This window comes from Pristis pectinata, chromosome 1, assembly GCF_009764475.1.
Source record: "Pristis pectinata isolate sPriPec2 chromosome 1, sPriPec2.1.pri, whole genome shotgun sequence".
NCBI classification, from domain to species: domain Eukaryota; kingdom Metazoa; phylum Chordata; class Chondrichthyes; order Rhinopristiformes; family Pristidae; genus Pristis; species Pristis pectinata.
This window is the reverse complement of record NC_067405.1, coordinates 142,447,797-142,475,314: the sequence shown is the minus strand read 5'-3', so window position 1 is coordinate 142,475,314 and position 27,518 is coordinate 142,447,797. Positions and strand designations below refer to the sequence as shown.

Here is a 27,518-nt window from a genome sequence, read left to right as displayed (position 1 = left end):
GGCGGTGGAGAGAGTCAGGCATCCTCCCCGCATCTGTGTGGGTTTCCTCCGGGTCCTCCCACATCCCAAAGACGTGCGGGTTAGGAAGTTGTGGGCATGCTATGTTGGCGCCGGAAGCATGGCAACACTTACGGGCTGCCCCCAGAACACTCTACGCAAAAGATGTATTTCACTGTGTGTTTCGATGTACATGTGACTAATAAAGATATCTTATCTTTAAATTCCTGGGCGATAACATATCAGATGACCTGTCCCGGTCCTAGCACATAGATGCAATCATAAGGAAGGCACACAAGTGTCTTTACTTTCTTACAAGGTTAAGGAGGTTTGGCATGTTACTGAACACTCTAACAAACCTCTGCAAATGTACTGTTGAACGTATCCTGACGGGTTGCATCACGGTCTGGTACGGCAATTCGAATGTGCAGGAATGTAAGAAGCTGCAGAGAGAGTAGTGGACTCAGCCCAATACATCACGGGCACATCCCTCCCCACTGTCAGTGGTATCTACAGGAGTCACTGCCTCAAGAAGTCAACATCTATCATCAAAGATCCCCACCATCCACGCTGTGCCATCTTCTCGCAGCTACCATCAGGCAGGAGGTACAGAAGCCTGAAGTCCCACACTACCAGGTTCAGGAACAGCGACTTCCCTTTAACCATTTGGTTCTTGAACAAACCGGTACAACCCTAATCACTGCAGTTTAGCAACACTATGATCACTTTGCACTAAAATGGACTTTTTTTTGTTCTAGTTGTGTGCTTTCTTGTAAAAATTGTGTTGAATTTATGTTTTTCTTGTGAATGCTGCTTATCTGATGCTATGTGCCTGTGATGCTGCTGCAAGTAAGTTTTTCATTGCACCTGTGCACACATGGACTTGTGCACATGACAATAAACTCGACTTTCGATTTTCAACTTTCTCTTGTAGTTGTGCATCTAATATTGTTTGCTAATGCTGCTGTAGGGCATCTTAGGACTTTTTATTTTGTTAAAGGTGTGACATTATTGTAAGTCACTGAGTGCCTGGGAACTCACCTCTGTCTGGAAAAAGGTGGAAGAACACCAGAGGTCTGTGACGAGTTGGACAGAAGACTGCAGATGTTGGCATCTGGAGCGAGAGAAAAAACAAATTGCTGGAGGAGAGAGTGTCAAGGAGCATCTGTGGGAGGAAAGGAACTGTCGACATTTCGGGTAGACATACTGCACCAGGACTGAGAGTGGAGGGGGAAGGTAGCTGGTATAAAGAGGAGAGGGGGAGTGGTGAGATAGGGGCCAGTAGGTGACAGGTGGGCCGAGGAGGGGTGAGAGGTGATGGGCAGTCTTTTACAATTTATGTATAATTTATGTTCTATGTGCAGTCTGTGGGCAGGCACGGTAGTGTAACGATTAGTGTAACACTATTCCAGCGCCAGCGACCCGGGTTCAATTCTGGCCGCTGTCTGTAAGGACTTTGTACGTTCTCTCCGTGTCTGCGTGGGTTTCCTCCGGGTGCTCCGGTTTCCTCCCACATCCCAAAGACGTACAGGTTAGGAGGTTGTGGGCATGCTATGTTGAGGCCGGAAGCGCGGCGACACTTGCGGGCTGCCCCCAGAACACTCTACGCAAAAGATGCATTTCACTGTGTGTTTCGATGTACGTGTGACTAATAAAGATATCGCTTATCTTAAAATGATGCTGCCGCAAGCGGTATCTTTTTTTATCTTATCTTTTTCATAGTACCTGTAGCTCACCGTACTTGTGCAGATGACAATAAGATAAGATAAGGTATCTTTATTAGTCACGTACATCGAGACACACAGTGAAATGCATCTTTTGCGTAGTTCTGGGGACAGCCCGCAAGTGTCGCCACGCTTCCAGCGCCGACTTGACTTGCAGCAGGTGGAGGGAGGGGTACGGGTGGAGCTGGGAGACAGAGCCAGCTGGGTGATGGGTGGAACCACACCAGGAATCAAAGAGCAGATGGAGCCAGCTGTGGGGAGGGGAGGATGAAGGTGGAGGCAGAGGCTGGAGGGTGATAAGCGGGGACATGAGGGCTACCTGTGCTGGAGACACCAGACACTGCAGATGCTGGAATCTGGAGCAACAAACACTCTGCTGGAGGAACTCAGCGGGTCAAGCAGCATCTGTGGGCGGAAAGAAATTGTCAACGTTTCAGGTTGAAACCCTTCATCGGGACAACCCGTGCTGGAATCTGATAGGTAATGAAGGTGATGATGGGATTAATCCTCACCCCCATTGACATACTATTGAAAATTATTCCTTGAAATGTCACCTGGTGTCTTTGTGAGAAATTCCGTAAATGCAAATTATGTTTTAAAATTAATCACTGCTGGTTTTATCTCCAACAGAAATGTAGGATAAATGCTAATGATACTTTTTTTTCCTTGTCAAGGCCTTCTATCTTTCTGACTGCAAGATTGAACTGCTTTAGACTATTCCACCATGTAAGGCCTCATGAGCTAGTCTGAAGTGGATGCAAGCTTTGCAACGTGGGTCATCTCTCCAAAGGGCTGTGAGGTACTCATCTCTTGTGTTCATCAAGAAGCATAGACTGTATTCAAATCTGTGTGAAGCCACAAGGAAGATTACAAGGATTTTGATTAATTATCTAAATCTGTCTGGTCGTGTCCGACTGAGGTTTGGAACTGGATGGTTCACTCTTCCTCATGATCCTAAAGGACTTAAGGGCGTGGATACTGATCTGAGGAGGGACATGGTGACTGGTCTGCTGCAGGATCAATGGATGTCCCACACTTATAAATCTGAGAGCTATAAGATAGTTTAATGCTGACTATAGGCATTCCAGTGCGTAAAAGAAGATGGGAGCTAAATTAAATGATATTCAGAGGCTACGCATGTTGCCATAGTTAATCTGAGTGGATTTTATGGGGTATTTTGCTGACAGGATAAGGCCATATAACGTGGTACCAAAGCCTAGAAGAAGTGTAAGTGAATCATTGCTTCACCTGATGGAGGGGAGACGGAAAATGGCGGGTGGTTGCTTAGGAAGGTGCTGTGAGAAGGGGGAGTTGGTGTTGGAGAGGAAGGAGTGAGTCAGGGAGTCACAGAAGAAAGGGTCCCTTTGGAATGCTGAAAGGGGAGGGAAGGGGAAGAGGTGACATCTTCACACTGTGAGTGTCACGGAGTCATAGAGCTCGGAAACAGGCCCTTCAGCCCAACTCGTCCAGGCCAACCTGAGCTAGTGTTGGACATTTTGGAGACTGTTCCATTGAACTTGGAGGCTGATGAGTGCCACACACAGTGCAGTAGTAGTAGCCTGAGTCGTAATCCAGAGGCCTGGATGAGCAATTCAGAGACCACAATTCAAATCCCACCACAGCAACAGTGGAATTTAAATTTGGGGGATAATTTGGAATTTGAAAAAGTAGCAACAACTAGTCTTAGCAATGACTGCCGTGAAAACTACCGGGTTGTTGTATAATCCCATGTGGTTTATTAATATTCTTCAGGGGAGAAATCTGCTGTCCTTACCCAGTCTGGCCCATGTGTGATTCCTGATCCATCAATGTGATTGAATCTGAAATGGCCGACACAGCCACTCAGTTGAATCTGAAATGGCCGACACAGCCACTCAGTTGCCAAGGAGCAATTAGAGATTGTGTTGCAGAGATGGGAGCAGGGGGAGGGATGGATGCGATGAAAGGGATGTCTGTGATAGTGTGAGGCCTGGTCAAATAGGGCCAGCTGGATTTCCCGCACCTCTGCTCTCACCTGCTCTCCTCCTGGAAAGAGCAAGGCACAGTTCCCCGGCCCTCACCTTCCACCTCACCAGCCTCTATTCAAAGGAGCACCCTTCACAATGTTTTTCATTTAAGCAGAGGCCCTGCCTCCACCCTCGGCACAGGATCCCATGGTGTTATTTCAAAAAGAGAATGGGGCAAATTCTTCCCAATGTCTGGCGCAAGATTTATCCCTCAAACACTAACAAGCAATGATCCAGTTATTATTCAGCTGTTTGTGGGAGCTTACTGTGTGAAAATTGGCTGCTATATTCCTATAACACTGACTGGGTATCAAGTAATTGAATGTGAAGGGCTTTGGGATATCACAAGATTCTGTAAGGCAACAGAAAAATGAAATTCTTTGTATATAATGGAATTCTATTTAAATAGCACAGATAAAGCTCTGGAGGACCTTAGTGGGTCAAGCAGCATCTGTAGAGCTAAAGGGATGGTCGCCATTTCAGGTCGAGACCCTGCATCAGGACTGAGAGTGGAGGGAAGATGGCCAGTATATAGAAATAAGAGGGAGGGGTCTCTTGTGTCTCCTTTATGCTAATTTTAATGCATTTAATGGTTTATTGGACAGGCGATTTAGATACTGAAGATCCTGAAAGGCACTAACAGGTTAGAATTTGAGAAGCTCTTAACCTCTTGCTGGGATGTTGAGAATAAGGAGCCAGCAGTGGACGACTAGAAATGAGGAGAAATTTCTTCAGTCTGAAGACTGCAGATCTTTGGAAGTCTTGACCCTAGAGAGCTGGTATAGGATGAGACAAATAGGTTTGTGTTTGAGGGATCGGAACAGCGTGGGAATCAGGCAGGAATGTGGCCGAGGTTGGCGGATCAGCCACGACCTTCTGCACTGAGTGTTAATTACAATTTATTCACGGGGAGCCTCCAACTGACAGTTAAGTTCAGTCAAAGTCAAAATCAAAGTTGAGTTTATTGTTATATGTACAAGTACACATATGCACAGGTGCAATGAAAAACTTACTTGCAGCAGCATCACAGGCACATAGCATCAGATAAGCAGCATTCACCAGAAAAACATAAATTAAACATAAATGATACACAATTTTTACAAGAAAGAACACAATTAGAACAAAAAAAAAGTCTATTTTAGTGCAAGGTGGTCAAAGTGGTCACAGTGTTGCTATACTCAGGTAGTGATTAAGGTTTTGCCGGTTGGTTCAAGAACTGAATGGCTGAAGGGAAGTCACTGTTCCTGAACCTGGAGGTGTGGGACTTCAGGCTTTTGTACCTCCTGCCCGATGGTAGCTGCGAGAAGATGGCATGGCCCAGATGGTGGGGATCTTTGATGATAAATGTTGCCTTGTTGAGTTAGCACCTCCCGTAGATACTACCGATGGTGGGGAGGGATGTACCCATGATGTATTGGGCTGAGTCCAATGTAGACTCACATCACCGAGAGTGCTTGGTGCATGGAAATACCCAAAGGAAGCTTACAGAATGTGATGCACAATGTTAGTTGCCATGTGCAGTAGATTTTCCACTGTAGATGACGTGGCACTCTTAAAATGCACCATTTGCCTGATTGAATTTGTACACCATTATTTGGTCGTGACCACATTATCGAGACGCAAGAGACCGCAGCTGCTGGAATCTGGAGCGACACACGAGCTGCTGGAGGAACTCAACAGGTCAGTCAGCATCTGTAGGAGGAAATGGAAAGTTGACACTTCTGGTTGAGACCTTTCACTGATGCTGCCTCACCCACTGAGTGCCTCCTGCACCTTTGTTCTGTGTAGGACCTAGCTTTGCACTAATTGCCTGGCAATTATTCAAAATCAGAATTATTGTTATTCCTCCCTAAGCTGGCCATCTCGCCTCTCCACTCTCAGTCCCGATGCAGGGTTTGGAACTGAAACGTCGACGATTCCTCTCCCCCCACAGAGGCTGCTCGACCCGCTGAGTTCCTCCAGCAGATTGTTTGTTGCTCCAGGTCCCAGCATCTGCAGCCTCTTGCGCCTAGATGATTATTTTAATTTTTAAGATTACGCGTTTGCTTGCAGTCAAGATACAATGACCAGCAGCGCTTCACTTGCTGCAAAGTGCTCGGGGGACGAGCCCGACGGAAAACCCCGCTGCAAATTGCCACCGCGTCCCATTCAACCGGCCGAGCATCGAACCGGCAGCGGCGACGCATGCGCGGGTGAGCCCGACGCGCAGGGACTACAACTCCCAGCGAGCCCGGCGCGGCCGCGGCGCCCGGATGTCTCTCGGAACCGGAGGGGGGGAGAGAGAGAGAGGGGGGGGGTGTCCCTTCTCGCGATAGTGGTGTGGGTGGCGGGGAGGAGGGAATCGCTGACGCAACGCCTCATTTGCGCGACCCTCCCTATAGCGGCAATTGAAGCTCCATTCGGCAGTATATAAGCGCTCGCTGGAAGAGGACGGACGGCTTTCTGAAGCCCGCTCCAGGCAGCTGCCTAATCCTGTTTATTTTTTTCTTATCAATTACCCTTTTTTCCCCAAAAAAAAGCCCCACCTCACCTGGATATTTCATTTAAATTCTCATCCGTATCCACATGGCGAGTTCGGCCAACTCAAACCCGGTGGTAAGATTTTTTTTGTGTGTGAGTGTGGTTGTTTTTTTATCCTCCGAAATAAAAGAGACTTTAAGATGGGAACCATTTTATATCTTTTTTTTAAGAAAAGGGTGCAAATAATCAAATTTCGCCTTTTGTTTCCCTCGCAACCAGGGTGTTTTATAAAAAAAGACAATTTATTTGCATTTATTTTAAAGAAAATGCGTCGTTTGTTTGTTGCAAAAGAAAATCACCACCCGAGGAAATCCCCTGCAACTTTGTGGTTTTAAAATATGACTAGAAAATAATTTATAATTTTTAATAACTTTCTTCCCCCCCACCTCAAAAAAAACAAAGTTAACTGGAGTAAGCACCAAAAATAAGGTGGTCTGCAGCAAAAAGTGCATGGGGTTTGTGTGGCTGGAGTCGGGCTTCAGAGCAAAAAGAGCAAAAGCAAATAATTTCTCCTCTGTGTATGTGTCCCTTTTTTTCCTTGGGTTGGAGGGAATAATTTAGAAATCAACATAAGTTGAAATTTAGTGATTGGAGCAAGGAAAAGCCCCTTCACCCACTTGCTTAATCATTTCCCCCTTTTATTATTTCTTTAAAAAATGTACTTGCCTATCGTAAGGCGATTCAGCAAAACAAAAGTTGGGAGTCTTGTTTAAATACATTCTTATGCGGTGCTTTTTTTCGGATGAAAGGTTGTTCAGAGGTGGTTTAACCAGGAAATTGTTTTTTCCCTGGGGGAGGGGAGCAGAATCTTGATGGGGAATAAGCCAAGAAAATCTTGGATTTTTTGTTTTAAGCATGTTTTAGGTTTGCACATTATTACTTAGAGGAAAATATATATGATATAAAAACGGAATGAAGCCCAAACACCAACAGACACTATTCCTGAGAGCTCACAGGAGGAATACAGGCAGGCGATGGAGGCTCAGGGTGAGCCATTTTGTTTGTAGCTGGTTGCACGGTGCATTGGGGAGCGGGGAGGAGGTGGGGTGGTGGAAATGAAGAGATCCACGGAAGAAAATGCCGGGGCTTTCCTGCTCCTCAGTCCCAACTCCTCCGAGGCCGGCGCCCTCTCCTTCAACGCCGCTGCCTGCCGCCTCCGAGGGCGGCGGGAGGCCTGGCTCCTGCGCCGCACCGCCGCCTCTGTTATAGCCGCCGCCGCCCGGCTGGGCTGTGCCTCCGGCCCTACGTCACGGGGAGAGCGGCCGCTTATAAAGGCAGGCACCCGGGCCGCCGAGCCCCTTCTCATCAGCTTGTCCCCGCTTTACCGGCGCGATTTAAGACTGGGGACCCTTTTTATTTTGCGGATCTCCTCCCTTGATGGCCAGCTTTATTTCGGTTGTCCCGCAGGGTTGCCACACTCTAGTGTTCAGTGTGTGAAAATACACTGCAAAAATTGCAAACACTTCTTTCCCAGAGTAAATCTTTTTTTTAAAAAAGTACGTTAACCTAAACATCAAATATTTTTTGTCTAATTTGTGATTATTTCAGATTAATCCTTGCAAATTGTATAATTCAAGTGGGAAGAGGGATTTTGCCACCAGAGTAAAAGACAGGAGAGCAGCTTTTTTCAAAGAGCTAGCATAACCTCAGTGGGCCGAGTGTCCCACATCTTTACTATGACTTACATGGTACTTGAAGTTAAGGAATTCTATCGTCGAGCTCCACTTGCTGGTGAAAATCGGGATCTTATTCGCACAAATGTCTGTGGAACACTGAAATATAGTTGTTGCATGTGTTGTCATTTTCATTAACACCTTTGCAGCTGGTTATTGATGTCACTTGGCCCCAATGGTTAAACTTGTGCTGTCATTTGCTCATATTATGAAACATCATCTTCATGGTGCTTGAAATTCTTGGCACATTGAGAACATAAAGTTGTTTTGCAATTAAAACAGAATTCTGGTAATATTGAACAGATCAGGCAGCATGCATAGAGAAAGCTGTGTGTGTGTGTTCCAAACACTGAAGAAACGAGAAGTGTCTCACTAAGTTCCTTGGTTTGTTCCACCATTTAATTAGATCATTATGCTCTATCCTTTATCTCTACTTCTATTCCATATTCCTGGATGTCCTTCCTTAATAAACATTTATCAAATTCAATGGAGTTTTAAATTGATTCAACATTCAGTCTTTGATATGATTCCAGATTTCACCTCTATAACAATGAAGCGCTTCCTTATTTCACCACAAATCATGGCTCAACCATGATCTCACTGAATGCCAAAATATAGTGCACTTATTTTATTTCCATTCCACATGGGGTTTTTAACAAAGGTTTGAATTGGAAAGCCTTTTGATGCAGTTAGAAAATTGGTTAGGATGTAAAAGAGGGGAATAAAGCATTTGCACTGATTGGGGATGTGATGTGAAATATCTTTCCTACATCTCCAGTGAATTTGTCAATTATTTTAAAAACTTTAATTAGCCCATTGCTTAACAGTCTAAATTCCAGGCAAATTTATGCGACTTGTTCTTGGAATTTAACCTGACAGTCTAGTGTATTTTTCCTTCCAAGAGAAATGTACCTTTTTTTGAAGTTTGGTCAAGGAAAGTGAGTGTGGTCCTCCAGGTGGGATCTGACCTTAGATTCCGTCACTCCTGAATTCCAGTGCCAGAGAGATAAGTTGTAAAATAGTTGTGTGTTTTTGTATGTGGACAGTCAAATCACTTTGTGCCTCCACAATTATGAGTTTGTTGCCATTAAATATTCCAGTGCTTGAGTCCATAATAATTGAGGACCTTGCACTTCCCACATTGAATATCTCACTCCCTTGTTGTAGTTTGATGTAATCTTGGATATATAATACTATATTGCTTAGGTAGAATATTTAATCTACAGTTCAAATATTGAGTAGCTAGGGCATACTTGGGGACATAACATCAAATCCCATCAATTAGAGCAAAGCAATTATTTCTCCTAATTTTTAATTATTTTCTTTCTACCTCTAATTCTGTATCCTGTCATTTTTGCTAATCTTTTTTGTGGTACACAAGAATGTAAGAAATAGAAGCAAGAATAAGCCTCATGGTGCAAACTTGTCATGGTTGAACCTCAACCTTTTAAGCCCATGTGCCTCCTAGACTTACTTGCTGTTCAAAAAAAAATTAATGTTAGCCCCAGGTATTTTCAATGACTGGTCATCCACCTTACTCCATAGTGGATATTTCTAAAGATTCCCAACCCCCACTTGAAAATAAGAATCTTCTCAGTCTTAAATAAATGATTCCTTATTTCAAACTCACTCTATCTAGTCCCAGAACCTATAACCAGAGAAGGCAGCCTCTCAGTGACTACTTGATCAATCCCTCTCAGACTTTTTGTAGGTTTCAAAGAGGTTGTCTCATTTTTTTTCCTGAACTCCAATTAATCTAGACTGAACAAATTGAGTTCTCCTCAAGGCAACTCCTTTAAGCAGGAAATTAGTCTAGTGAATCCACACTGCACAGCCTTCGTATTTTTTGTTTAATATATTAATTGAAACTTGTTAAACGCCTTGAAGCTATTGTTAGTTTTTTAGACTCTCCTTTGTGTATGTAATAGTGACCCCAAAAATGAATTAAAGTATATATATAATGCTCCTTGCACATAAAGCTACTGACTCCATATTGACCATTGAGCATTGGATAAGATTGGTTGGTGGGGGCAAGACACAAAGACAAGTACGGGACATACAGTGGCATGCAAAAGTTTGGGCACCCCTGGTCAAAATTCCTGTTACTGTGAATAGCTAAGTGAATAAAAGATGACCTGATTTCCAAAAGGCATAAAGTTAAAGATGACATGTTTCTTTAATATTTTAGGCAAGATTACTTTTTTATTTCCATCTTTTACAGTTTCAAAATAACAAAAAAGGAAAAGGGCCGGAAGCAAAAGTTTGGGCACCCTGCATGGTCAGTACTTAGTAACACCCCCTTTGGCAAGTATCACAGCTTGTAAACACTTTCCATAGCCAGCTAAGAGTCTTTCAATTCTTGTTTGAGGGATTTTCACCCATTCTTCCTTGCAATAGGCTTCTAGTTCTGTGAGATTCTTGGGCCGTCTTGCATGCACTGCTCTTTTGAGGTCTATCCACAGATTTTCGATGATGTTTAGGTCGGGGGACTGTGAGGGCCAAGGAAAAACCTTCAGTTTGTGCCTCTTGAGGTAGTTCATTGTGGATTTTGAGGTGTGTTTAGGATCGTTATCCTGTTGTAGAAGCCATCCTCTTTTCATCTTCAGCTTTTTTTTACAGACGGTGTGATGTTTGCTTCCAGAATTTGCTGGTATTTAATTGAATTCATTCTTCCCTCTACCAGTGAAATGTTCCCCGTGCCAGTGGCTGCAAAACAAGCCCAAAGCATGATCGATCCACCCCCCCGTGCTTAACAGTCGGAGAGGTGTTCTTTTCATGAAATTCTGCACCCTTTTTCCTCCAAACATACCTTTGCACATTACGGCCAAAAAGTTCTATTTTAACTTCATCAGTCCACAGGACTTGTTTCCAAAATGCATCAGGTTTGTTTAGATGTTCCTTTGCAAACTTCTGACGCTGAATTTTGTGGTGAGGACGCAGGAAAGTTTGGAGAGGGGTGGATCGATCATGCTTTGAGTTTGTGTTGCAGCCAGTGGCACAGGGAACATTTCACTGGTAGAGGGAAGAATGAATTCAATTAAATACCAGCAAATTCTGGAAGCAAACATCACACTGTCTGTAAAAAAGCTGAAGGTGAAAAGAGGATGGCTTCTACAACAGGATAACGATCCTAAACACACCTCAAAATCCACAATGGTCTACCTGAAGAGGCACAAGCTGAAGGTTTTGCCATGGCCCTCACAATCCCACGACCTAAAAATCATTGACAATCTGTGGATAGATCTCAAAAGAGCAGTGCATGCAAGACGGCCCAAGAATCTCACAGAACTAGAAGCCTTTTGCAAGGAAGAATGGGTTAAAATCCCCCAAACAAGAACTGAAGGACTCTTAGCTGGCTACAGAAAGCGTTTAGAAGCTGTGATACTTGCCAAAGAGGGTATTACTAAGTACCGACCATGCAGGGTGCCCAAACTTCTGCTTCGGACCCTTTTCCTTTTTTGTTATTTTGAAACTGTAAAAGATGGAAATAAAAAAGTAATCTGGCTTAAGATATTAAAGAAATGTGTTATCTTTAACTTTATGCCTTTTGGAAATCAGGTCATCTTTTACTCGCTTAGCTATTCACAGTAACAGAAATTTTGACCAGGGGTGGCCAAACCTTTGCATGCCACTGTACATACATAGTAGTTCCTGAGTACTTGGTTCCTTGTTTTTAGTAATATATTAATGATTGGACCTCAATGTAGGAGCAGGGTAAAAGGAGTTTGCAGATGGGACAAAAATTGGTTGTGTGGTTCGTAATGAGGAGAAAAGCTTTAGATTGTAGAAAGATGTAGATAGTCTGGTCAATTGGGCAGAAAAATATCAAAAGGAGTTTAATCCAGAAAAACGTGAGGTAATGCATTTGTGGAGTGGTGGCAATACAAGGGAATGTGCAGTAAATTTGCAGGTTTTTGAGTCATGTGGAGGAATGAAAGCATGTTGGAGTGTATGTCCACAGGTCCTAAAGGTAGCAGGGCGGTTATTGATTCTTTCCTTTTTCAGTTGAGGCAGAGAATATAAGAGTAGAAGGTTATGCTTATACTGTATATACCACTCCTAGGCAATCTCTTGGGATTGAGGATGACTTGCTTCCACTCTGGTTCTGAGGTGCCTGATGCCAACTTTGGCAGATTTTGCCACAGGTGGGGCAGGAGTTAATTGCTGTAGTGGGCTGGTGGTAATTTGGGAGGTGGTGTATTCCTTCCACCATTTATATTGGGTTTCTGTGTGTTCCCGATGAATAGACTTGAGATTGTTTATTCCATCCTGAATGTTTTTCTTTATTTTGAGCTAGGGATTCCCAGTTCTGTGGGGTTGTCACACTTTCTCAAAGAGGCTTTGAGAACACCTTTGAATTGTTTTCTCTGTCCTTCTGTTAATTTTTGCTGTGATGAAGCTCAGAGTAAAGTACTTGTATCAGCAGTCTGGTTTTGGGCATGTGGCCTTCCCAGTGGAGCTGGCTGGGTGTAATTAGATCTTCAATGCTGGGGACATCTCCCATCAGAGAAGGTTGACATTGGTTCACCAATCCAGCCCGTCGATTTAGAGAATTTTGTGCAGACAGCATCTTTCCAGTGCTATAATGAGTCTGTTGTAGTTAATCCATGTCTCAGAGGGGAGGCTACCAACAGACCATGTGCTGGTTTGAGGTCCTGATCTTCAAACACATTTTTCCTCAGACAACCAAAGGCTATGCTGTCATTTTGAACGTCATGGTGAATTTCATGATTGATGCCTGCCTTTGCTGAGTATTAGCTGGGAATCAGTTTCTGTGTACCAGGGTCTTGTCATAGACCTTTAACGTAAGGGAGGTGATAATGGTCCTGCCCTCCTATATTATTCTGAGACCTGGATTTCATATAATTGGCAATTCAGGGCATTGGAAAGACACCACCAAAGGTGTCACTGCAAAATCCTCCAAATCCACTGAAAGGATAAAGGAATGAATATCAGTGTTACCTCCCTGGCCAGCATCCTCAGCATTGAGGTCCTTATTATACGCAGATGGTTCTGTTGGGCAGGCCGTGTCATTCCCATGCCTGACACCAGACACCCTAAACAGACTATTATTCCAAGCTTTGTCATGGGAAGAGATTACCAGGCAGACAGAGGAAAAAGTTCAAGGATAAAGCTTTTCAAGTCAAAGCTTCCTTGAAAAAAAATGCAACATTCCTGCTTGACTCCAAGGAATCATTGTAGAGAAGGCGCATTCAGGGTGGCATTGAGAACTTAAGAGTCAGGAATACACAGAACCCTGTGTAAATGGCAGAAAGAGTGAACCACCTCAAAAACTACTGACCCACCACATGAGACACCTCCTGCTCCATCTGTGGAATTGTCTGCGGTTCCCATCATTTACCTAAGAACCCACCAAACCAGAGTGGAAGTAAGTCAATTTTGATTCCAAGGAGTTGCCCAGGAAGAAAATGATACATATATTGAGCACATGCACCGAGTCTTCTAGAAGTTCAGAGGGGATATTATTTGCTCCCCAAGGCCTTGTTTTTTAGTTGGAATATGGATTTTTATCATTGTTTTGTTGGCCTGGGGTAGGAGTAAGGCTGGACCAGGTGGTTTGCTGTGGGATTGAGTCAAGGAAACTTCAGTCATCAACAGTGACTGTTGAGGAGTTCTTTCAAGTGCACCTCGCTATCCCAAATGAGATCCCCTTGTTTTTGGCAGGGTGGACTCTTGGGTGTTGAAACTGCTGATGAATTTGAGTATGTCATCATTATCAGTGGGTTTGTGGATCTTGATACTTAATGGATATAGTTGTTTTATAGTTGATAGTTGGACAGATGAAGATATGAGGGATTGCATTGCCAGAGGGAATGGTGCACCTGCAAGGTAATTTATATGAAGAGTTGTGGCCTGGACTTGAGTTAATAAAGCATTTGAGGGGCTTGGAATAATGCATTCATCAGGATGCCACTGTGCTCATGTTCTCATATCTGTTTATTAGACCACTAACATCAGTAAATATTACTTGTGGTGGAGTGGTTAAGCTAGCCAGAGCTCTGGACCATTGATCCAGAAAGATTGGTTTGAATTTATTTAATTAAATCTGGAAGTCAATACAACTTATCATCCAAAAGAACCATGGACTTTCCGGATTCTTGTAAAAACTCATTCAGAGAAGGAAGTCTGCCGGTTTCCCAGAACCTTAACTGTCTTCTCAGTTCACTGGCAGTTCTGGATGGCAATAAATACTGACATTACCAGTGATGCCCTCATCCTGTGAACATAATAAAAATACTTGCATTCATGAGTCTAGGAGTTGACACGGCACTCCTGCTGCTGACTTCTGTGGCTGTCTGCAGGTCTTTGTGGTCTGCATTGTACCATCCAGCATGGCAAGGGAGAATCATCAGGCAGCCCTGGTACTTCTGCTGTCCTTACTCCTCCTCTTTGCTGTGTATTCTCATTAGATGTGATGCTTGTAATCTGCCTGTAAATAATAGCTAAACTAGGGTCCTGCTTGACATCATTGGAGCTGCTTTCTCCAGTTGGTCAGGAAACCTGGAAATATGACAAATAACTGCAGGAAATTTTAGTTCCGACAAATGTTGGTGGCCTTGCTGCATGCTTCTGAATGTTAAAATTCAGCCCAATGTTTTGGATGAGTGAAGCTTCATCAGAACTGAAAAATCCTTGAGATGTGGCAGGTTTTAAGGTGGCTGCTTTGGTTCTGCAGTGGAGGGTAATACCAAGGAATTGCTATACAGGAGGGGATGCTTGGATACGAGTGTTTGTAACATGGGAATAGGGAGGTAACTGGTTCCCTTTTTTTTGGGGGGGGGGGAGCATCTTAATCTGGTAGTGATCAGAATTGTAATGAAACATTTTCTATTTTGGCTACAATTATTACTACTGTAATGAAGTTGTGTATTTTGGTTTGATGTTGCAAGTAGTCACCTTGCATTTCTTGGTGTTTGAAAATTTTATTTTTCTTATTGATTTTGCATTTTCCCCCAGTAAAGAACCGTTTCTAGGGAAGTTTAATAGAATTTTTGCATTAATGTTTTAAACATGTTTAGTTGGTTCATCATTAAGTAAATATTTTTTCTAGTTCATTAAGGAAATGCAAACTATTGTTCCTAGAGCATAATTTAAATATAATTTTCCTAGAGTATTATTAATTTTCCTAGAGTATAATTTAATTCTTTAAGTTCACAAAAAAAATTAAGCATAGCTTGCTGGATATTAGCTAATTACCATTTGAAATTTTCACAAAGTGATTTCATCAAATGTCTCTGACAAGACTGGAGATGGATTAAACGGATCTATTCTTTGGTTGTTTTGCATACAAATCTTTACAAGACTTCAACATACAGTAATTATTTGCATTTCCTACTTGTTTTTAAAAGCTTTTCTATTGTGGGAAATCAGGGACATAAGTGATATTCAAATAACAGACAGAGGGCAAGGATGATTGGTCTGAGAACAGATGAGATGAAGCTATATTTAGGAGGGAGTTGGTAAAGGAGATAGAGGCAAGAGGACGATTAAGGTATCTGAGAGGACAGATAGGGAAGGAAATGGGAGGCATGAATGGTGCTGAGAGAGTTGGGGAAACAAATTGAACTCGTTTTTCGGTTTGCTGCATCAACTCGACTCCCCTAACTACACTCCATCAACTACCTGCCCTACTCCAGGAAAATAGGCATTTCTCTAGCCTTCCCCGAGCTCTGATCATCTTTGTAGTTGGAGGGACATTTTTAAGTTGCAGTCTTCTCTCTCTTGCTGTTACCTTTCCAACTCACGCCAAATCCTTGCCTATGCTGTATTATGTTGAGACTCGATTATTTCCCATTCTCCTTGCTGAAACTTCATCTCGTGCAGTAAGAGTTGCAAAGGTCATGTACATTGGTTAAATTTTAGCTGGTATTCTTGCATTGCATTACTTTGAATGCTGAGGTGGAGAGAGCAGAACAGCAGTGGTGCAAAACAAATCATGTTGTTTTAATTTGGGTCTCCTACAACAGTCTTTGTCCTATGGATGTTCAGCCTGTATTGTAACATTATATGGAATATGTGTAATTTTTGAATTGCTCTTATGTCAGTTATAGCAGCACTTACATTAAGCAAATGCATTTAAATTTGAATTTCAAATGCTGTGGCCACCAAATTACAATTTTCCTGTCTCATTAAAATGAATGGTGGATAATACAAGCTAGTTAGCACATAAACAGAAATATCGGGCTTGATTTTTTGCTCTGTTTATAAGGTGATTTGTTTAATGGGTCAGCTAACTAGCTGCCCTTCTTACATGTTTATGCCTTGCTTCTGTGTTAATTGGATATACAACACCAGAAAAGGCTGTGAAGCAATATTCCAGCCGTTGCCATGGTATAAGTAATTTTGATAATTTTGATTGACCATTTTGTTGCCTGAAACTATCTAAATCAAGATAAATTGGTTTGGTTTATTATTACTGTCACATGTACCGAGGTACAGTGAAAAAATAAACTTTGTTTTAGTTTTTGCCATCCATGCAGGTCATTTCATTACAATAGTGCATTGAGGTAGTACAAGGGAAAACAATAACAGAATGCAGAGTAAAGTGTTACGGTTGCAGAGAAAGTGCAGTGCAGGCAGACAATAAGGTTCAAGGCCATAACGAGGTAGATTGTGAAGTCAAAAGTCCTTATTGTACTAAGGGAACGTTCAATAGTCTTTTAACAGCGGGATAGAAGCTGTCCTTGAGACTGGTGGTACATGCTTTCAGGCTTTTGTATCTTCTGCCCGATGGGAGGGGGGAGAAGAGAGAATGTCCGGGGTGGCTGGGGTCTTTGATTATGCTGGCTGCTTTACTGAGGTAGCGAGAAGTGTAGACAAGAGTCCACGAGGGGAGGCTGGTTTCCGTGATGTGCTGGGTTGTGTCCACAACTCTCTGCAGTTTCTTGCAGTCTCGGGCAGAGTAGTTGCCATACCAAGCCGTGATGTATCTGGATAGGATGCTTTCTATGGTGCATTGATAAAAATTGGTGAAGGTTGACGGGGACCTGCCAGATTTCTTTAGCCTCCTGAGGAAGTAGTGGTGCTGGAGAGCTTTCTTGGCTGTGGCGTCAGGGCAGGCTATTGGAGATGTTCACTCCTAGGAACTTGAAGCTTTCAAACCTCTTGACCTCCGCACCGTTGACGTAAACAGGAGCGTGTGTTCACTGTTGCTTAATTTTTTCCCCCCTATTTCACTGTGGTAATGTTCAAGAGTAAAGTTGATGGGACCTGTGTTTTTGTTTTGTAACACGCATTGAAATTAAATGATGTAGTATAATTTGTTTACACTTTTAATTTTGAAGCAATTAGTTATTCGAACTAATTATTGTTGTGTATTTTTTTATTGGGAATGTATGGTGATACTCGATACTATTACAGTCCATATTCCAATCATAGAAGTTTTGTGATTTTCTGAATATATAGTATTATGGTTTCTTTGTGCACGTTAGTTTTGGTTCCTGGGAACCTGATTTCTCTGAGAACAAATTAAGTAGCACCATATTGTAATACCCTGATTGTTTAACCTTCATCCTCATGGATAGGAGATTTTGTGCTATCATTGTCTTTGCATTTGATTAATTCCATGTCTGTCCAAGTTCCAGTGAAATGAAAGGACTACAAAAAGAAATACATTGAAGTACACTTAAGGCAACCCTTTCGCATCCAGTGAAGCACTTTTTAAAGTGTTATTGCTATTTTGATGTTAGAAGACAAGGCACCCTTTGAAAACATTGATTTTGGTTGCTTTGGTTTCCTGGCAAGGACACAGTTTGAACTCTTCTGCTCTTTATACAATACCATAAAATTTTCTTTGCCCACTTTAAGTTCAAATTCATTGTTGTCATAGGCATACATACACAGGGTATAAATGCCATGAAAATTAGCTATTTGCAACAGCAGCACAGTACATTACAAGACGAGGACAAACATAGTTAACATAAACTTAAATTATACATAACTTACACGTGTGCAGAAATAAAACAAAATAAACATAATGACACTGATGCAAGATTGAGAGAGGAAAAAAAGATGTAGTCTGTGGGTAGTGTTAAGGTTATTCAGGTCGGTTCAATAATCTGATGGCAGTGGGGAAGAAGCTGTTGTTGAACCTTCAGGTGTGGGTTTTCAAGCTCCTGTATCTCCTGCCTTATGGCAGCATTGAGAAGAGGGAGTGGTGGGGTTCCCTGATGCTGTCTTCCTGAGACATTGCCTCTTGTAGATGAACCCGTGATGCAACTGGCCAAGACCACCACTCTCTGTAGCCTCTTGCATTCCTGTACATTGGAGTTTCCATACCAAAAGCTGTGATGCAACCAGTCAGAATGCCTTCCACTGTACTAGAAGCACAGTGGTTTACAGTCTCACCAAAAAGATGGATTCGCATTGAGGTTGTAGTATTAGCCTTGGGTTCTGACTTTGACCTTGGTATCACCAAGATCCATCAATCTCCTGTCAGTTTGGTCTAAATTTGTGCAAGAGTATAGAAATGGATAGATTAGTCTATTTCAGTGAGCTTTACATAGTATGCTATTGTTTGTATACTTCACAGAACCTAAACAATGGGTCAGTTTTGTAGCCAAAGGCTATGGACAGTTGTAGGTTGTGAGACTGGTTCCACTTAATATTAAGAGCTGATAATTTGTAGATGCTGGTATTGTGTTTTGTTGTTTAAGAAATGAAATTACTGGGCTAACATGGGACAAAGGAAGGAATTTATGCCTGAAGCCAGAGAAAATGGGCAAAATACTAAATGAGAACTTTGCATCAGTATTCACCAAGGAGGACATGGAAAGTAGCAAGATCAGAGAGGGGTACGCTGATATTTAGGACAATTTAATAACAAGAAGGAAGCGGTGTTGGGGTTCTTGAAGAATATTAACATGGATAAATCTACAGGGCCTGATGGGGTCTATCCCAGACTATTGAGAGAGGCAAGAGAAGTGATTGCTGGGGCTTTGACAGAGACCTTTGTATCTTCTTTAGCCACAGGTGAAGACCCAGCGGACTGGAGAAAGCCAGTATTGTTCCTCTGTTTAAGAATGGCAGGAGAGACAAACCAGGAAATTAACGGCCTGTGAGCTTTACTTCAGTGGTAGGGAAATTATTGGAGAAGATTCTAAGGGATATGATCTATCTGCATCTGGAAAAGCATAGACTTAGCATGGCTTTGTGTGGGGGAGCTCACGTCTTACGAACTTAATTGAGTTTTTTGAGGAAGTGACAAAGGTGAGTGATGAGCATAGAGCAGTGGATATTGTCTACATGGGCTTTAGTGAAACTTTTGACAAGGTCCCTCATGGCAGGCTGGTCCAGAAGACTTAGGGCACATGAGATCCACAGAGACTTTGTAGATTGGATTCAGAATTGGCTTGGCCATAGAAGACAGAGGGTAGTGGTGGAGGGAGTTATTCTGACTGGAGGTCTGTGACCAGTCGTGTTCTACAAGGATCAGTGTTGGGACCTCTATTGTTAATGATACATGTAAATGATGTGGATGAAAATATAGGTGGGTCAATTAATAAGTTTGTCGACAACACAAAAATGGGTGGAGTTGTGGACAGTGAGGAAGGTTGTCAAAGGATTCAGCAGGATATAGACCAATTGGAAATGTGGGAAGAGAAATGGAGTTTAATCTGGATAAGTGTGAATTGGTGCACTTTAGGAAGTCAGATGTGAGAGGAAAGTTTACAGTATATGGCAGGACCCTTTGCTGCATTGGGGATCTTGGGGTGCAAGTGGCAACACAAGTAGATAGGGTGGTAAAGAAGGTGTACGGCATACTTGCCTTCATTGGTCAGGGTTTTGAGTATAAAAGTTGGGAAGTCATGTTGTAGCTGTACAAAACTTTGGTCAGGCCACATTTGGAGTATTGTGTGCAGTCCTGGTTGTCAGATTACAGGAAGGAGTTGGAGGTTTTGGAGAGAGTGCAACAGGGATTTGCCAGGATGTTGCCTGGATTAGAGAGTATTAGCTACAAGGAGAGGTTGGACAAACTTGGGTTGTTTTCTCTGGAGAGCTGGAGGCTGAGGGGTAACCTGATAGAAGTTTATAAAATTATGAGAGCCATAGATAGGGTAGATAGTTAGAGTCTTTTTCCCCAGAATGGAAAATACTGGAGGGCATAGCTTTAAGTTGAGAGGGGGAAAGTTTAAAAGAGATTTATGTGGCAAGTACGTTACACAGAGAATGATGGGTGCTTGGAATGTGCTGCCAGGGTGGTGGAAGCAGATACGATAGCCAAGTTTAAGAGGCAGTTAGACACATGAACTGATGGGGAATTAAGCAATAGAGACAACATGCAGGCAGATGTGCAGGTTAAATTGGTATCATGGTTGCCACAGACATCGTGGGCCAAAGGGCCTGTTCCTGTGCTGTTTTATACAGAAGCCTGCACTGCTGATCAGGGATACAGGATTAAATCCCACGATGGGAGCTGAGCAATTTAAATTTAAATAATTAAATAAATCCAGGGTGTAAAGAAAGTACAGGCCATCCCCATGTTAAGAACACCTGATTTTTGGACACCACTATATATGAGCGAGCTCCCATAATATTATTAAATTCAAAAGTCTGATGTACGTACATTCCTTCATTCTTACAAACACAGAACTAGTTTCGTCTTTCTCTCCACTTTCGGTAATTGATCTTATCAGTCTTATATGCTTTTGATGCTATTCATTACAATACTATGGAGGTATGGTTACCACATCGAGTGATTTTTGTGTAGTTTCCAACTTGTGAACAAAATCGACTTGGGGTAAAAATGGAACCTATTTGTTACATGTGGGCGGCCTGTATCAGTAATGATGACTATAAAACTAAGTCATAATCCCTCTGGTTCACTAACACCTTTCAGGGAAGGAAGTCTGTTTCATACCAGATATCATACCAGAAAGGAAATCTGGTGTCCTAACATGGCCTCGACGTTCTGTAATTAACTTACAACTGCCCTCTGAATGGACTAGCTTGTCACTTGGTTCATGGGCAGTTGGAGATGAGTAATAATGATTGACAAGCTGGCCAAGTGACCTCAGGTCCCTCGAATGAATAATATACGAAAAACCTTGCAGAGTTTTGATGACGGAAATCTTGTCGAGTACTGAGAAACTTGAAAGCAAAGAATTTTGAATTTGGATGAATGTTGATTTCTCCTCTTTGAAGAACTTGGTGGAAACTTAATGCATTAACACCAGAATAGCAGGCATTCAGTGGGGCTTTGTGCAAGTAAGCTAACCTTGTGGGGATGATACCAGCGTGACCTTGGGGGATTAAAAAATAAATTAACTTAAAAGGAGGATGTTGCTTGTGTCTTTCAGTGTCAGCTGTGGTTCACTGGTGCATTAACTAAGTACACTTGAAGCACACAGCCATTTTCTAGCCAGAAAAATTTCACAAGCAAAAGAGATTACTATCTAGAAATATATTTGGGAAGTGATGGCTGAGGCATAAATGTTGGCCTAGCTGCTGGGAGAGCTTCCTACTTTTAGTGCTCTTTTAGGCTTACCTAGAGTTCAACATTTCATTGGAAAGAATTTCAACATATATCTAACGCAATAAGTTGAGAGTGGAAGAGGAAAGCAAGACAGGCAAAGAGAGTATATGGCAGTTAGTTTACTCAAAAGGGAAGTCAAAAATCTGCTGGTATTTAAATAATAAGTAGATAGAGGCGTGGTGTTACTTGGTAGGGATGAAGAAGGTGATCTATATTTAAAGGTGCAGGGCAAGGCTAGTAGCATACTTAAAAGTATTTTTGTCTTAGGGAGAAAATACAACATATAAGTAGAAATGTAGATGGTAGAAGTATTTGATAGACAAGATGAACTAAAAAGACTCTCTGTGCTTAGTGGACTCATTGCATGGTCTAATTGAATTGCATTCCAGTTTGCTGAGGGAAATGAGGGTGATGCTATTGGACGGGCTTGCATAATCTTCTAGTCTTCCCTAGATACAGGGGAGGTGCCAGAACAGTGGAGACTGGCAAAGGTGTCACCCTTTATTCAAGAAAGAGTGCAAGGATATTCTTATAACAGTGAGTTTAATGTGGGTGGTGGGTGAAGTTCTTCCTGCTATTGGGGCTGGGTCCTGTGTTTTAACCTCTCAGATTTTAACTGATGGAATTTTTAGGGGTGAAATGTTAGTGACATGTTGACATATTGTAAATATTGTCAATGAATAAGATGATATGTCTGATGAAATTAATGAAGATAAAGCCATGTCCTAATTGTATTATTCATAGAGTTATACAGCACGGAAACAGGTCCTTCTGCCCAACTCATCCACGCTGACCAAGGTGTATATCTATGCTAATACCATTTGCTTGCACTTGGCCCATAGCCCTCTAAAACTTTCCTCTCCATGTACCTGTCTTTCAGACATTGTAATTGTACCTTCCTCTGGTAGCTCGTTCTATATGGCCACCACCCTCTGTGGAAAAACCTGCCCTTCAGATCCCCCTTAAATCTTTCCCTCTCTACTCCCTTGAGTCTTCCCTTGCTGGGGAAAAAAGACAATGACTATCTATACTACCTATGCATCTCATAATTTTGTAACCCTCTAAGGTCACCCCTTAAGCCTGCTATGTTCCAGGGAAAACACTCCTAGCCTATCCAATCTCTCCTTATAGCTCAAACCCTCCAGTGCTGGCAGCATTCCTGTGAATCTTTTCTGTACCCTAATCACATGTAGATGAAGTGTGTAAAGAAAAGCTGTTCCCATTAGTTGGTGGTACAGGGTCCAGGGGTCAGAGATTTAAGGTTTTCGGCAAGGGATACAAGGGGAATGTGAGGAAGAACTTTTTTTACACAGCAATTGGCAATGACCCGGAACATGTTGCCCATGAGGGTGGCAGAAGTGGAAACAATCATTGATTTCAAGGGGGAATTGGTTAGACATTTGAGGGAAGTAGATTTGCAGGGCTACAGGGATAGGTTGGGGAAATGATGACACAGTAGTGTCTTATGACTATGAATTCTTGCCTTGGTCAATTTACTTGTTGTTGCAGTACTGACTTCCTATTACAAGATGGAATCAACTCATCAAATTCTCCTTGTGTCTTCATCTGCTGTGAATGTTAAGCTATTTAAATTGTTCATTGGTTATTGATTACTTGAACCAAATGTGATTGAGGCATAAAGGTTAAAAAACACTAGATGCTGGAATCTGGAGTAAAAAAAATCAAACTGCTAGAGTAACTCACAGGGTCGAGCAGCATCTGTGGGAGGAAAAGAATTGTCAGTGTTTCGGGTCGTAACCCTCCCAAAATGTCGACGATTCTTTTAGCCCCACAGATGCTGTTTGACCCACAGTTTCTTTCAGCAGTTTGTTGTTTGCTCCAGGTTAAAAATCTGGTCTAGTGTGGACACAAAGGTCTATTGTACAATTACTGGCATATTTTTTTCAATCTATTTTCCAATCTAAATATGTATTAAGAACCACTCCACCCCCTCATCTTTCTTCCCCCATCTCATTGGCTCTCATTCTGTATGGTACAATATAATAATCACACCTCTCCAACCACCCCTCCAAAAACCATCCTCTATATATACTTTTGGCTGCAAGGTGGAGCACGATGCTGTCTGTCTATAAGCACTTCCCAGCAGAGCTTTATGGTTTGTAGTCAATGGAAATCATCTCTGTTTCTGGCCAGTTGCAGCATTGTTGAAATCTACTAGTTCAGCATGAATCAAAGACCTTGTGTATAACTCACTGCTGGGTACTGAGCCATTGTGAGTGTTAAGCAGACATGTTCTAATTGATAGAAAGAAATGCCAATGTCTCATCAGGGAGTTCAGGATAACTTATTAGGAGAGGAGAAAGCCAGATTATAGTTACCAAGAAAATGGAGTGTTAAAGGCTCATGTAACAGACAAATTGGGTATAAATGGTATTGCAATAAATAAATGAAGCTGCCAGATCCAGTCGAGAAATTAATAGAATCTGTTATAAAAGGGCTCATTTTGAATTGGCTGCAGAGCAAATGCTGTTCAAGAAATTCCTACAGTTCTTAAGGAAAAGGGTATTGCGCTGGCTATTCTGAGATCCTAATTTGAGGTTTCAAGGTTGTAAATTTTATCCGATATTTAGTAAGGTATGATATTGAGTGAATGATTTAGTCACGTGTTAGCCCCTCTATTGAGGGAAATATTTTAAAAACATCTTACAAGATATTACGGCATTCATCTAATCACATGACAAGTCAAATTTAGTGCTGTCAAATACTACAACTAAATGGAAAAATCATTGGATATGAGTATGGGATGAATGAAATTAATTCAACACAGAGACCTGGGAATAACATTAAAATTTTATTCCCAGTATTTTACTTTGATAGGAAACAAATAATCTACCTGATAAACTAGGAATCTAAATAATGCACTCTGGTATGTCCATATATACAGTCAGACACCTGAACTAGTTTCCATTTTATACGAAGAGTTTCTCATCAGCAAATGTAGAGTTGTGGGACCTGAGCAAACAATGGTGCTTGCCGTGAAAGTCAATTAGCAATTGTAGCTGGCTGAAAAACATTTACTTGTAGTAACCCTGGGATTGTGGTTAGATAGAGGAATTGGCTTTCTGCTCCTCTTAGTTGTAGGTACAGCATTATTCAGAGGCTCCTATTGAGAATGTCTCAGTATATGTTGACATTGGCTGTCAATGAGACTGGTTCACCTCTAGGTGGTCAAATGGCCTGTTAATAATCATGAATCCAGACGTTCACTCAAAGCACTGCTGCTTTATGGATGCTATATAGGTTGGTGCTTTCCTATGGGACTGTATACCTAACATCTTTAGGGAAAAATTGAGAAAGATATTCTCAATGGATGTCTGTTGGTGATGAAGACTCAACAATATCTGGCAACACCAGGCTTATTACTATTATTAATAATACTGGCCTGCTTTTGAATGCTTAAGAGCCAAGTAAAGGTAGATATTTTCACTCAGTTTTAAAGTTTGTTTGTTGAGAAAGGTGAATTTTAAAAGGACCTTGAAAGGTGATACGAAGGGGCCGTGTTAGGTTTTCCCTTATTGCTCAGTCTGTTTGGTTACCTTTGTGTGCCCTGCTTGTTCATCTGTTTATAATTCACTCCACTGCTCTGTTGCAAATCCAATTATCTTGAAAAATGTATATTTTATAGAAAAACGTCCAATGAATTTCAGTATCAGTGTAATATCTGTAACCAAAAGTATAAACTGTGTTCACTCTTTAATCTCTTCTTGTTTATCTTGCTTTCTTCCTTTAGCCTAAACTCTACAGATCAGTGATTGAAGACGTAATTAATGATGTGCGGGAACAGTTCCTTGATGAAGGAGTGGATGAACAAGTTCTTATAGAATTAAAAACGGTAGGTTTTTATTTAAAAACTGATGCCAATTTTAAGGGTAAAACTAAATAGAAAAGTGAACGTGCTATGAAAGTTTTAATCGATTTATATTTTGGTGATAATCAGTTCTCTCAGCTTGGCAGCATTGTTTTGACATGTGCAATTTTGGCTAATTAAACACAAGAATCACATGAAATTGATTCTCTATATTTTGACTTTTTTATTGGTTATGTTTTATGACAGCAGTACAGCAAGTAGGAAATTGCGCTATAAAGCAATTTAAGTTCACCTTTCACAATTCTAAATGAGCAATAGATTTAGCCATCAATAGTGCAATTTTCTTGCAGTTATAAAATTCATTTTTGTGTCTTTTTAAGTTCTACAAGGTTTTAAGTGATATTCTTTTCTGCTGAAGTGTAGTTTAGGTTCACTGTTATTTTTCAGAATAAAAACAAAAAAAATGTCAGCAGTCAGTTTTACTACCATAATTACAAAGCTTGTATAATTACTCAGATTTATTTAGTTGAAATAGCATTGTGGCTCCATTGAGGATTGTAAAAACATCTATTGGCCTAACAACAAATTCAGCTGCAATTTGTTCTTCCCAGCATAAACGTCTGTGGGGATCCTTCCATTAAAAAGTGTGCAAAAAAAGACAGTATTAATAAAAGAAACACAATTTAAGAAGTCATAAAATTAAGTTTCTTTCCTGGTCTCTTGGTGCTTACTATTTTACTGGCATTACCTAATGCCTTGCAAAGACTTTTTCATCCAAGCCAAGTTGTAACATGATTAAGGAAATGATTTCCATTTTAAGTATTTGCTCATCTGTGTAGAGTAATGGAAGGAGCCTTTGTGTACTTTCCCACAGGTGTTTCCCAGCCTTAGCAAATGGTGAATAGCTATCAAAAGGGACACGTAAGGACTGGTCTCTCTCTGGTACCCTCTGGTTTGATCTTCCATCACAGCCAACACACTTTCCTCTTTCATTGGCATGTTCCTGTGCATGACAGGAGTTGCAGCTTTAACTTCTCACCATCTCGGGCCCAATCTCTCTGGGGGAAACTTGTATTGCTTTCAATTTAGTATATATTGGATTGGCTGCTCATAGTTTAGCCTATAGTGCATTGGAGAGACCAAATGCAGATTGAATGACCCCAGGTTTCAAGACACTTCTCACTTTAGTTCTTTGCTCCATTCTGACCTCTCTGTCTTTGCCTCCTGAGCTGTATCAGTAAAGTTCAACGTTAAGTCAAACAATAGCACTTCACCTTTCGACCAGGCACATTACAGTCTCCTGAATTTGGCATCTAATTCAACAACTTTAGATGATGATTCTGCTACTTCCACTTCCACCTTTTTTATGTTGACTTTTTATTTCTTGTCTGCATGTCATCCCTTTAGCATTTAATCCCTCCTGCATTCCACCCATCTTCCTGTTTGTTCTCTCCTTCCCATCTTCCTTTTTCTGCTTCTTAAAACTTGTCTATCCTAACTTTTCCAGTTCTGATGAGAATGTTGACCTGAACTGTTAACTGTGATTCTTTCTCCACAGGTGCTCCCTGATCTGTTTGTTGAGCATTTCAGCCTTTTGTTTTTACTTGAGATTTCCAGAACATACTGTATTTTGTTTTGTGACAGCTACTTCAACCTGTACTTTACTTTCTTTATGTTTTCCTCTAAATTTAATGAAATATTTTTTGTAATTACTGATGTTCTTGCCCCAGAAGATTTGGTAGATTTATTAAACGTGTGGCCCTTCCATTGACCTTTTAGAAGTAGATATGTTTAGGATTATTGACTTGGCTTTTGAAAAATAGCTTTGCAGTGTAATCTACCTTGAATTATGGTCACTGGTATTTCTAATCTTGCTGTGGTCAATTTCAACAACAGTATTTAAATGTTAATGATTTCTTGCTGTTAAGGTTAGATATGAGTAATGAATTAAATATTATTCCATTTTCTGAAAACACTAATCCAACTTGGTATACCCCACAATGCCACTTCTATTTCCCACAGAAGTTATACTACAACCTTTGCAAATGAGATTGCCATATTGACAGAGGCCCATATGTGCTTTTAAACCTCCTCAGACTTGTACAGTACTTGTAGATATACTTGAAACCAGATTCTTTAGATGAAAGTCAATCCATTGACTGCTTTTCTACATGCAGAGGACCATGAATTACTTGTGATGTTGTTCACCTTGTCTGATTTACACCCTAACAACTTGACAGGGAAAGAAGAAAATGGATCAAAGTAGGCAGAATT

General features: G+C 41.5%; 1 protein-coding gene across 2 annotated transcripts in view; it reads left to right on the top strand.

The window, feature by feature from the left end:
* The first annotated feature begins 6,091 nt into the window (after positions 1-6,091).
* gtf2a1 (general transcription factor IIA, 1) overlaps positions 6,092-27,518 on the top strand; it is a 44,297-nt gene continuing 22,870 nt past the window's right edge. The window contains exons 1-2 of one of the 2 annotated variants that reach the window (XM_052011063.1): positions 6,092-6,322; positions 25,167-25,268. In XM_052011063.1, coding sequence (XP_051867023.1) covers positions 6,293-6,322; positions 25,167-25,268 — 132 coding nt within the window. In that variant the 5' untranslated portion in view covers positions 6,092-6,292. The remainder of the gene's footprint in view (positions 6,323-25,166; positions 25,269-27,518) is intronic. The other variant, XM_052011054.1, reaches the window with a different exon arrangement.